At 40.4% G+C, this 13,737-nt stretch overlaps 1 protein-coding gene across 7 annotated transcripts in view; it reads right to left on the bottom strand.

The window, feature by feature from the left end:
• cobl (cordon-bleu WH2 repeat protein) overlaps positions 1 to 13,737 on the bottom strand; it is a 79,598-nt gene that overhangs the window by 48,091 nt on the left and 17,770 nt on the right. For 4 of the 7 annotated variants that reach the window (XM_087812102.1, XM_087812105.1, XM_087812103.1 and 1 more), the window contains 6 exons: positions 10,965 to 11,175; positions 7,658 to 7,886; positions 7,208 to 7,252; positions 5,960 to 6,039; positions 5,812 to 5,865; positions 1,168 to 1,314 (listed from right to left, as the gene is read on the bottom strand). In XM_087812102.1, coding sequence (XP_087668228.1) covers positions 1,168 to 1,314; positions 5,812 to 5,865; positions 5,960 to 6,039; positions 7,208 to 7,252; positions 7,658 to 7,886; positions 10,965 to 11,175 — 766 coding nt within the window. The remainder of the gene's footprint in view (positions 1 to 1,167; positions 1,315 to 5,811; positions 5,866 to 5,959; positions 6,040 to 7,207; positions 7,253 to 7,657; positions 7,887 to 10,964; positions 11,176 to 13,737) is intronic. The other 3 variants (XM_087812107.1, XM_087812106.1, XM_087812108.1) reach the window with 3 other exon arrangements.

Below are 13,737 nucleotides of genomic sequence, written 5' to 3'. Positions count from 1 at the left end.
ATTGAAAAAACCTTGATACAGTTAAATATCATTACTTTCAAAATAACAATCTTTAACTACATACAATATTTTAATAAATCATGAATCAATCATTTTGTTTTTTGTCTTTTTACAATAAATAGGCATTTTTTTCTTTTTCCAGAGTCAAGAATTGGACAATACTACACATAAAAACTTTGTATTTTAAAACTAAGTATACCTAACAATGTTGAAATGTATAATTATTTAATTGTTTGTATATCACTTAAATTAAATTAATTATTTAATTTAGAAATTGTTTCATTTACATGCAAACACTCAAAGCATTTTTGTGTTGCTATTAAACTTCCTGCCTCTAGAGGGCAGCAGTCCTTACTTTTAACTCGCAGTTAAAGGAAGAATGACGACTGAGGACGAGAGGATACAGTCAGTCCAGCAGCTTTTAAAGCTGATGTTTGGACATATTTTGTTTTGAAAACAAATGAAAGCAGTTACGACTTCGTCCAGAGTCATGTGATCTGAAAATATATTAAATATTCTAAATATCCTTGTATCATGATACGTATGGTATCAAGAGATACTTATACACAGCTCTAGTGTATAGTTGTACGTCTAAAGGTCCAAAATAATAAATACATTGAATTAACTACAAAACTGCCTCTTAAAAACGTATATGTTGTATTTAAAAACAAGTAAACCTAACTCCCAGCATGCCTTGCAGATCTGATCCAACCACAGCTCCGAGCCGTCACCTCAGCTGAACCCAAAACCAACTGACACATGTCAATCAACTCATTTTCCAGCCCCTTGTGTTCGACTCTCACGTGAGTTTGAAACTGTTGCCAACGTTCGAGGAGAAAAACATTAAACATGGATCAGCAGCAGATTCTGCTCCTAATTGAGCATCAAAGTTTCCTCCCGACAGCAACAACCCGGAGCGTCACGGGGTCCAGACGCTCAACCACATTTCCCAGCATGCCGACAAAACCTCATAATGAGGCGGCGGGTGATACAGGTCAGGCTGACCCGGAGCTCCAGACCAAAACACCCCGAGCCAGAGGGACCGGGTCACACCAGAACGAGAGGTCACCCATCCGTCTGATAGTCCTGGTTTTCTCCGGAAAGAGCCGAGTTCCATGGAAGTTCTCGCCGGAGCCACAACAACGTTTGAAGAAAAACATCTCGTACCTGCCGGGTCTCCACCACGTGTCGCTCCATAGAGGGCGCTGTAGCTGCAGGAGGAGGCGGAGCTCGTCTTTTCTTCGGGTCCGACTTGGGAGACGTTTTGTGGAAAAGTTGATCGGAGGAGGAGACGCCTGTGACCGAGTGTGAACCCTAGTGGACGACATGAGAGTCAGACATGAGCAGTCGATTGAAGAAGATCCACAAGTGATCAGTACATGATGATGAATGATCCTGGTTTGATAAGAACCTGTCGATCAAATACATTTCACCATACAACAATACCATATATGTGTAGTATTGCGGAGTACTTGTCTCTGGTGTTGTGATAGTGTAGTAACAAGTATATATGTGTAGTATTGTCCAGTACTTGACTCTGGTGTTGTGATAGTGTAGTAACAAGTATATATGTGTAGTATTGTCCAGTACTTGACTCTGGTGTTGTGATAGTGTAGTAACAAGTATATATGTGTAGTACTGTCCAGTACTTGCCTTTGGTGTTGTGATAGTGTAGTAACAAGTATATATGTGTAGTATTGTCCAGTACTTGACTCTGGTGTTGTGATAGTGTAGTAACAAGTATATATGTGTAGTACTGTCCAGTACTTGCCTCTGGTGTTGTGATAGTGTAGTAACAAGTATATATGTGTAGTATTGTCCAGTACTTGACTCTGGTGTTGTGATAGTGTAGTAACAAGTATATATGTGTAGTATTGTCCAGTACTTGACTCTGGTGTTGTGATAGTGTAGTAACAAGTATATATGTGTAGTACTGTCCAGTACTTGCCTCTGGTGTTGTGATAGTGTAGTAACAAGTATATATGTGTAGTATTGTCCAGTACTTGACTCTGGTGTTGTGATAGTGTAGTAACAAGTATATATGTGTAGTATTGTCCAGTACTTGACTCTGGTGTTGTGATACTGTAGTAACAAGTATATATGTGTAGTATTGTCCAGTACTTGACTCTGGTGTTGTGATAGTGTAGTAAAAAGTATATATCTGTAGTATTGTTGAGTACTTGACTCTGGTGTTGTGATAGTGTAGTAACAAGTATATATGTGTAGTATTGTCCAGTACTTGACTCTGGTGTTGTGATAGTGTAGTAACAAGTATATATGTGTAGTATTGTCCAGTACTTGACTCTGGTGTTGTGATAGTGTAGTAACAAGTATATATCTGTAGTATTGTTGAGTACTTGACTCTGGTGTTGTGATAGTGTAGTAACAAGTATATATGTGTAGTATTGTTCAGTACTTGACTCTGGTGTTGTGATCGTGTAGTAACAAGTATATATGTGTAGTATTGTCCAGTACTTGACTCTGGTGTTGTGATAGTGTAGTAACAAGTATATATGTGTAGTATTGTCCAGTACTTGACTCTGGTGTTGTGATAGTGTAGTAACAAGTATATATGTGTAGTATTGTCCAGTACTTGACTCTGGTGTTGTGATAGTGTAGTAGCAAGTATATATGTGTAGTATTGTCCAGTACTTGACTCTGGTGTTGTGATAGTTTAGTAACAAGTATATATGTGTAGTATTGTCCAGTACTTGACTCTGGTGTTGTGATAGTGTAGTAGCAAGTATATATGTGTAGTATTGTCCAGTACTTGACTCTGGTGTTGTGATAGTGTAGTAGCAAGTATATATGTGTAGTATTGTCCAGTACTTGACTCTGGTGTTGTGATAGTGTAGTAACAAGTATATATGTGTAGTATTGTCCAGTACTTGACTCTGGTGTTGTGATAGTGTAGTAACACAAAAACACACATAGACACACGCAAACACAAACACACATGGACACACACACACACGCAAACACACAGGGACACACACACACACAGGGACACACACACACAGGGACACACACTGACCCACACACACACACACACAGGGACACACACACACAAACAGGGACACACACTGACCCACACAAACACACAGGGACACACACACACACACACACACACACACACACACAGGGACACACACACACAAACAGGGACACACACTGACCCACACAAACACACAGGGACACACACACACACACACACAAACACACAGGGACACACACACACACACACAGGGACACACACACACACACACAGGGACACACACACACACACACACAAACACAGGGACACACACACACACACACACACACAGGGACACACACACACACACACACAAACACACAGGGACACACACACACACACATGGACACACACACACACACACACAGGGACACACACACACACACAGGGACACACAGACTCTGAGTATCTGATCAAAGCGAGTCCAAAGTGCTCCTGAAGACGTGAACCTCCTGTGGCTCAGATCAGCTCAGAGACCAAGAACCAGACACGCCTCACACAAGTCTCTCAGGTTTAACTGATGCGACAGACGCTGGTCTGGCATGAAGGCCCGGAACAAAGAGAACGTGAGGTTCAGGTCGTTAGTATTAATTGGACACGAGGTTAGAACGTCTCACAGTGAGGACGGACCGGAGGACGAGAGGAGGACCAGGACCAGGACCAGGACCAGGACGGAGACGCCAAAAGGAGGAGGTTCAGGATTTATTTGTATTTATAAAGTTCATGACATGTTGTGACCTTCACATTAAAATGTACAAAATAAGTTTTATAGAGTTTGTGTTTCACTCATGTTCACTCGTGTTGATCAGGATAGATCATCCATCATCCATCCATCCATCCATCATCCATCCATCCATCATCCATCCATCCATCCATCCATCATCCATCCATCATCCATCCATCCATCCATCCATCATCCATCCATCATCCACCCATCCATCATCCATCCATCCATCCTTCTATCATCCACCCATCCATCCATCTGCCCATTCACCCATCCATCCTTCCATCATCCACCCATCCATCCATCCTTCTATCATCCACCCATCCATCCTTCCATCCATCCATCCATCCATCCTTCCATCCTTCCATCTGCCCATCCATCCATCCATCCATCCTTCCATCTGCCCATCCATCCATCCATCCATCCATCCTTCCATCATCCATCCACCCACTCATCCATCCATCCTTCCATCATCCATCCATCCACCCATCCATCCACCCACTCATCCATCCATCCTTCCATCATCCATCCATCCATCCTTCCATCATCCATCCACCCACTCATCCATCCATCCTTCCATCATCCATCCACCCATCCATCCATCCATCCTTCCATCATCCCACTCATCCATCCATCCTTCCATCATCCATCCATCCATCCATCCATCCACCCATCCATCCATCCATCCACCCATCCATCCTTCCATCATCCCACTCATCCATCCATCCTTCCATCATCCATCCACCCACTCATCCATCCATCCTTCCATCATCCATCCATCCATCCATCCTTCCATCTGCCCATCCATCCATCCATCCTTCCATCCTTGAAAATAATTAAAATGATGATTAAAATGATGTCATGAAATATTATACATGTAAAGTATTATTATTGCTTTCATGGCTTTAAAATATACATCATTTATTTTGAGCTTTTCCTGAAGAGCTTCAGGACCATCAGAGCAGCCTCGGACATTAGATGGAAACTGAAGGATCATAATCAAGGTCACTATGTTAATGAGTTTTATTTTTATAAATTATTTCAATTTGAACTTCCGCTGAGCAGCGCTAATTTAGACAAACACTGCCCTCTAGCGACAGCAGAGGCTACGACAGGTCAGAGCTTCTGTCGTTCGTGAAATAAAATAAATAACTTCTAAGAATTAAAGCGTGTAAATGTTACATAAATATATCAGGGAGTCTTGAAGGGACGGTGAGGAAAGAACATCATTATATTTAGATTCTGATAAGAAATCGTTGCGAGTAATTTAACCGTTTATTTTTCAAAAACATATGATTTTGCAAACATTGAAGCATCCAATGGATGAAATCATATTTAAGTCACACATTTATTTGTTTGTAATCCTGTGTTTATGTATTTCAAACACAATTCTTCTGCTTTAATGACAAAAACACGTTCACAGGCGAGAAGTGAAGTAAGCAACACGATATGCAGATACATTATTATATTTATATACTTTTATACATTAAATTACATTTTACTGTAAGATAGATGGGAGTTTATTCACTTTCATGTAACTTCTAAAGTCTCAAACCTACATCAAATAAAAAAAAGTCTTGCTAAAACGTTGATGTCTGTAATAAATGGGTTTGTTTTGGTAAATATCAACAATAGCAGGTAATTATTTATATATAATATAAATAAACAAAAATAAACCTTTTTTTCTCTGAAGTCTGAAAAGTAACAGTTCAAATGGCATCATTATGATTTTAATGATTAGTTTTAGTCGCGAGTAAATAAAGTAATATAGTAAAAAAAAAAAACACCTTCCTGTCTCAAACTGGATGTGAGGATTTTCAAAATAAAGGCTGGTCAGATACGTTACATGGTGACGATGGAATAAGTGCAAACAAATTAATGTTATTTTCAACATCTACGGCTCGTGTCGATAGTTTTAAACTGATTTTCTTTTTACAATACATTAAAAATGACACTGAAAGCCAAGAATTTTACAAAATAAAAGATTGTAAATCAACTCTTATTCTTGTAACAGGAAAACAGAGAAGGCCCTTTACTTTGAAATGTTACTTACATTGGAGTGTGTGTCAGTGAGTGACGCGTTCATGTCCGTGTGACTCGACTCTCTCTGCAAACACAAGCAGCGTCGCACACGCTTGACAACACGCGTGTCTCACAACAACAACAACACACACACGTGCAGCTCTGAAGCTTCTTCTCACCCGAGACGTCCTCCTGGTCTGGAACAAGCCCAGGAAACTCTTCTTCTCCGTCAGACTGGACTGGCTGGAGTACCTGGAGTCTGACGACACAGAGATCAATGAACGTCACTGGATCATCTGAACACGTGATGTTTATTATTCCTCATAACAATCATGTTTAGATGCGGTGATGAAGTTGACCAGCAGAGAGCGCCATTGAGTCATTCAAAACTTTACCACTAATGTTCATTTAAAACTTTTATTTTGTTGAATTTCAAAGAAGAGTGAATTAAAACAAATAACGATTCAAAATTAAAAAGTAAATATTTATAAAGCAAAGATGAATTATGGGTTAGAAATAAAGATGGAAATGAATTTAAGTATCATAAGGGTTCAGTGATATTTGTCAAAAAATGTTACCAAAGTAAAAAAAGGATTAAAGTCATAGATAATAATAATAATAATCCAGTATTAGTGTTAGAGTATTAGTGTTAGAGTATAATAGAGTATTAGTGTTACAGTATTAGTGTTACAGTATTAGTGTTACAGTATTAGTGTTAGAGTATTAGTGTTTGAGTATTAGTGTTAGAGTACAATAGAGTATTAGTGTTACAGTATTAGTATTAGAGTATTAGTGTTAGAGTATTAGTGTTAGAGTATTAGTGTTAGAGTATAGAGTATTAGTGTTAGAGTATTAGTGTTAGAGTATTAGTGTTTGAGTATTAGTGTTACAGTATTAGTATTAGAGTATTAGTGTTAGAGTATTAGTGTTAGAGTATTAGTGTTAGAGTATAGAGTATTAGTGTTACAGTATTAGTGTTAGAGTATTAGTGTTTGAGTATTAGTGTTAGAGTACAATAGAGTATTAGTGTTACAGTATTAGTGTTAGAGTATAATAGAGTATTAGTGTTACAGTATTAGTATTAGAGTATTAGTGTTAGAGTATTAGTGTTAGAGTATTAGTGTTAGAGTATAGAGTATTAGTGTTAGAGTATTAGTGTTACAGTATAATAGAGTATTAGTGTTACAGTATTAGTATTAGAGTATTAGTGTTAGAGTATTAGTGTCAGAGTATTAGTGTTAGAGTATAATAGAGTATGAGTGTCAGAGTATTAGTGTTAGAGTATTAAGAAGCAGCAAATGAGTGTGTGATGTTGAAAAACACACAACAAGTTAGTTCTTTCAAAGAATGAATGAATAAAAGAGTTAAAAGCAGCTTAAAGTGTTACACATGTTAACACATGTTAACGATCACAACGACGTCGATACCTGTGCAGGTGAGAACCGGCGCCGACGCCATTTTAGTTTGACGAGCTGCAAGTGTTGGAAGAACAAGTAACAGAAAATCTATCAAAGATCTTTATTTGAATAGTAAATATGAGTTTTTAGAACACGGACATGTGGTTCTTCATAAAACAGGAACCTCTGAACCTTGTTGAAGATCAGAAGATGAGATAAGATTCCAGAACGGCGAGAAAAGAAGAGGCGGTAAAAAAAGAGGCGGAGCTTAAGGAAGGTGTGTTGACGTATAAATACATTTATGATATATACATATATATATATGTGAAGGTGGTCGTAATGTAGTCAACAATATTTAATATAACTTTTAATAGTAACTTATTTATCATAATTATTAACAATAAAATCCTTCTTCCACCCTGGTCGCACTCACTTCTTCACCACCTTCACGCATGTCTGAGTGAAAGTGAGGAACTTTACCCAGACTCTGGTCCAGCACGTAGACCTCCTTGACGCCCAGCTGGCTCAGGGTCCGGTCCAGGGGCAGCTCCCGCTGACTGACGGCGTCCTGGAGCAGCAGCACGTGGGCGGCGCTGAAGTCGCACTTGTCGCAGATGAGCGGGACCAGGTCCTGGAGGGGGATCACAGGGTTGACGCGGACCACCGCCTTCTGGTTGCCATGGTAGTTCACCATCAAGCGCACGCTCTTCTGTGGAGGACATTACACCGTCAATACACACAGCGCCACCTGGTGGTCGGAGGGTCAAGTGATATAAAGCACTTTGTTTGTTTTTGTTTGGCAAATGTATGTTAACAGAAATATTTTATTGTTTTTACATTTTAATGAAGTGTGTTTAAATTAAAACAATTACATTTTTATTTAGTTAACAATTAACATAACAAAATATTTCATCAGGTTTGTTCCTTTTTGTGTTGAAATTAAACTCCCGGCCTCTAGATGGCAGCAGTCGTTACGTCCTCTGCAGATAAAGGGAGAATGACAACTGAGGACGAGAGGATACAGTGAGTCCAGCAGCTTTTAAAGCTGATGTTTGGACATATTTTGGTTTGAAAACAAATGAAAGTAGTTACGACTTCGTCAAGAGTCATGTGGTCTGTAAATACTACAACACCAGAGTCAAGTACTGGACAATACTACACATATATACTTGTTACTACACTATCACAACACCAGAGTCAAGTACTGGACAATACTACACATACAGTATATCCTTGTTACTACACTATCACAACACCAGAGTCAAGTACTGGACAGTACTACACATATATACTTGTTATTACACTATCACAACACCAGAGTCAAGTACTGGACAATACTTCACATATATACTTGTTACTACACTATCACAACACCAGAGTCAAGTACTCAACAATACTACAGATATTTACTTTTTACTACACTATCACAACACCAGAGTCAAGTACTGGACAATACTAAACATATATACTTGTTACTACACTATCACAACACCAGAGTCAAGTACTGGACAATACTACACATACTGTATATACTGTTACTACACTATCACAACACCAGAGTCAAGTACTGGACAATACTACACATATATACTTGTTACTACACTATCACAACACCAGAGTCAAGTACTGGACAATACTAAACATATATACTTGTTACTACACTATCACAACACCAGAGTCAAGTACTGGACAATACTACACATACTGTATATACTGTTACTACACTATCACAACACCAGAGTCAAGTACTGGACAATACTACACATATATACTTGTTACTACACTATCACAACACCAGAGTCAAGTACTGGACAATACTAAACATATATACTTGTTACTACACTATCACAACACCAGAGTCAAGTACTGGACAATACTACACATATATACTTGTTACTACACTATCACAACACCAGAGTCAAGTACTGTACAATACCACACATATATACTTGTTACTACACTATCACAACACCAGAGTCAAGTACTGGACAATACTACACATATATACTTGTTACTACACTATCACAACACCAGAGTCAAGTACTCAACAATACTACAGATATATACTTTTTACTACACTATCACAACACCAGAGTCAAGTACTCAACAATACTACAGATATATACTTTTTACTAAACTATCACAACACCAGAGTCAAGTACTGGACAATACTACACATATATACTTGTTACTACACTATCACAACACCAGAGTCAAGTACTCAACAATACTACAGATATATACTTGTTACTACACTATCACAACACCAGAGTCAAGTACTGGACAATACTACACATATATACTTGTTACTACACTATCACAACACCAGAGTCAAGTACTGGACAATACTACACATATATACTTGTTACTACACTATCACAACACCAGAGTCAAGTACTCAACAATACTACAGATATATACTTTTTACTACACTATCACAACACCAGAGTAGAGTACTGGACAATACCACACATATATACTTGTTACTACACTATCACAACACCAGAGTCAAGTATTGGACAATACCACACATATACAGTATACTTGTTACTACAATATCACAACACCAGAGTCAAGTACTCAACAATACTACAGATATTTACTTGTTACTACACTATCACAACACCAAGAAGATTTTAAAGACACACACGGTAGTTTTGAGTTAATGCGCTGTTGGTTGATTTTGGCGGCGCCAGTGGACAAAAGTGGAAGTGTTTTTGACTCCACTCCCAGACTAGTGCCTAAACCAATATATATTCTTGTTACTACACTATCACAACACCAGAGTGAAGTACTGTGATAGTGCAGTAACAAGGATATATGTAAGTAAGTAAGTAAGTCGTTTTTATTTATATAGCGTTTTCCAGACCAGGGTCACAAAGCGCTTAAACAATCAAACAGTATTCAATAAATGTAGTATTGTCGTGTACTACACTATCACTATACAACACTATATATTCTTGTATCGTGACACATATCAACAGATTATTAAGAGTTAAGTTGTAATAGTTTTTTTGTCTAAACAACAAAATAAGTCACATGGTTTGTTAGCGAATTAATTCTTAAAATGTTTGTTGTCTCGACGACCAAACAAGTCGTGTAGCATGTTAGCATGATAGCATGTTAGCAAAGATACAGTTGTTAATAGGAAATAGAGAATGAGGAAGTTCCTTAAACAAATTAAATATATATATAAATATATACATTCATGCTGATGGGAAATACATACAACTGACACATACATTAAACCATTGTGTGAGCAAAAGAAAAGACAAAACTTTGAAACAGTTTAAAGAGAAAACATACAAAAGACGACAAAACTTCACTGAAAATGACACAAACTGTGAAAACATTCGCTCAAAGGCAGGAAGTGACATCACAGGTGTAAACACCGACTAAAACAGACATGACTAGTCGATCATGATCCTCCACAGAAGTTCGCGGCGGAGAAATAACGCTTAATAATTAAAGGTAACTAAAGGTAAGACGCTCATGAAACATTCAGGCCAGTGTCGGGTTCACAGAGAAAGAAAGATGGAGGCAGAACCTTCAGAGTCTCTCACTCTTACCTGGACCTTCTACTGCTCTGACCTCTGCCAGCGTCCAGGTGAGGGTCAGAGGTTAACGTGACACACACTCTCACACACACACACACACACACACACACACACACACACACACACACACACACACACACACACACACACACACACACACACACACACACACACACACACACACACACACACACACACACACACACACACACACACACACACACACACACCTCTGGAACTCTGGGCGCCGGCCTCCGCACCACCTTCTCCTCGGAGACCTTCTCGCGGACCAGGACCCAGGTCACGTCCAGGGAGCCCAGCAGCAGGTTGGGCTTGAAGGCCACGGAGAGGCCGTCGCTGGAGAAGAGGTCCAGAGTGTGCAGGGACGGGTTGAGGTGGAAGCGGCTGCAGACGTCCACCAGCAGGTCCATCAGAGCCGTGCTGAGGGAGGAGAGAAAGTGAGCGAGGAGATAGAGTTACACAAGTGTGTGCGTTACCATGTTGTGAGTCACTGCTGTGTCGGTTTCAGAGTGTGTCAAATAGGTTCAAATGTGTGTGTCATATGTGTATTTTATGTTGTGTGTGGACGTTTAAAAATATTTGTGTGTATCATAAAAGTAGGTTCAAATGTGTGTGTCATATCTGTATTTTATTGTGTGTGTTTCAATATAAGTGTGTATCATAAAAGTATGTTTAAATGTGTGTGTCATATCTGTATTTTATTGTGTGTGTTTCAATATAAGTGTGTATCATAAAAGTATGTTTAAATGTGTGTGTCATATCTGTATTTTATTGTGTGTGTTTCAATATAAGTGTGTATCATAAAAGTATGTTTAAATGTGTGTGTCATATCTGCATTTTATTGTGTGTGTTTCAATATAAGTGTGTATCATAAAAGTATGTTTAAATGTGTGTGTCATATCTGTATTTTATTGTGTGTGTTTCAATATAAGTGTGTATCATAAAAGTATGTTTAAATGTGTGTGTCATATCTGCATTTTATTGTGTGTGTTTCAATATAAGTGTGTATCATAAAAGTATGTTTAAATGTGTGTGTCATATCTGCATTTTATTTTGTGTGTGGATATTTAAATATATTGTATGTATCATAAAAGTATGTTTAAATGTGTGTTCTATTCGTATTTTATTGTGTGTGTGTGTATGTTTAAATATATTTGTGTTTATCATAAAAGTAGGTTCAAATGTGTGTCAAAACAGGTGACAGCGAGGCAGGTACGATCAGAACAGGTGAGAACGAGGCAGGTACGATCAGAACAGGTGAGAACGAGGCAGGTACGATCAGAACAGGTGACAGCGAGGCAGGTACGATCAGAACAGGTGAGAACGAGGCAGGTACGATCAGAACAGGTGAGAACGAGGCAGGTACGATCAGAACAGGTGAGAACGAGGCAGGTACGATCAGAACAGGTGAGAACGAGGCAGGTACGATCAGAACAGGTGAGAGCGAGGCAGGTACGATCAGAACAGGTGAGAACGAGGCAGGTACGATCAGAACAGGTGACAGCGAGGCAGGTACGATCAGAACAGGTGAGAACGAGGCAGGTACGATCAGAACAGGTGAGAGCGAGGCAGGTACGATCAGAACAGGTGAGAACGAGGCAGGTACGATCAGAACAGGTGAGAACGAGGCAGGTACGATCAGAACAGGTGAGAACGAGGCAGGTACGATCAGAACAGGTGAGAACGAGGCAGGTACGATCAGAACAGGTGAGAACGAGGCAGGTACGATCAGAAAAGGTGAGAACGAGGCAGGTACGATCAGAACAGGTGAGAACGAGGCAGGTACGATCAGAACAGGTGAGAACGAGGCAGGTACGATCAGAACAGGTGAGAACGAGGCAGGTACGATCAGAACAGGTGAGAACGAGGCAGGTACGATCAGAACAGGTGAGAACGAGGCAGGTACGATCAGAACAGGTGAGAACGAGGCAGGTACGATCAGAACAGGTGAGAACGAGGCAGGTACGATCAGAACAGGTGAGAACGAGGCAGGTACGATCAGAACAGGTGAGAACGAGGCAGGTACGATCAGAACAGGTGAGAACGAGGCAGGTACGATCAGAACAGGTGAGAACGAGGCAGGTACGATCAGAACAGGTGAGAGCGAGGCAGGTACGATCAGAACAGGTGAGAACGAGGCAGGTACGATCAGAACAGGTGAGAACGAGGCAGGTACGATCAGAACAGGTGACAGCGAGGCAGGTACGATCAGAACAGGTGAGAACGAGGCAGGTACGATCAGAACAGGTGAGAACGAGGCAGGTACGATCAGAACAGGTGAGAACGAGGCAGGTACGATCAGAACAGGTGAGAACGAGGCGGGTACGATCAGAACAGGTGAGAACGAGGCAGGTACGATCAGAACAGGTGAGAACGAGGCAGGTACGATCAGAACAGGCGAGAGCGAGGCAGGTACGATCAGAACAGGCGAGAACGAGGCAGGTACGATCAGAACAGGTGAGAACGAGGCAGGTACGATCAGAACAGGTGAGAACGAGGCAGGTACGATCAGAACAGGTGAGAACGAGGCAGGTACGATCAGAACAGGTGAGAACGAGGCAGGTACGATCAGAACAGGTGAGAACGAGGCAGGTACGATCAGAACAGGTGAGAACGAGGCAGGTACGATCAGAACAGGTGAGAACGAGGCAGGTACGATCAGAACAGGTGAGAACGAGGCAGGTACGATCAGAACAGGTGAGAACGAGGCAGGTACGATCAGAACAGGTGAGAACGAGGCAGGTACGATCAGAACAGGTGAGAACGAGGCAGGTACGATCAGAACAGGTGAGAGCGAGGCAGGTACGATCAGAACAGGTGAGAACAAGGCAGGTACGATCAGAACAGGTGAGAACAAGGCAGGTACGATCAGAACAGGTGAGAACGAGGCAGGTACGATCAGAACAGGTGAGAACGAGGCAGGTACGATCAGAACAGGTGAGAACGAGGCAGGTACGATCAGAACAGGTGAGAGCGAGGCAG

This window comes from Callionymus lyra, chromosome 17 (genome assembly GCF_982586985.1).
Source record: "Callionymus lyra chromosome 17, fCalLyr1.hap1.1, whole genome shotgun sequence".
In the NCBI taxonomy this organism is placed as follows: Eukaryota; Metazoa; Chordata; class Actinopteri; order Syngnathiformes; family Callionymidae; genus Callionymus; species Callionymus lyra.
Note: the sequence above shows the minus strand (reverse complement) of the source record. Positions and strands in the feature narration are given on the sequence as shown.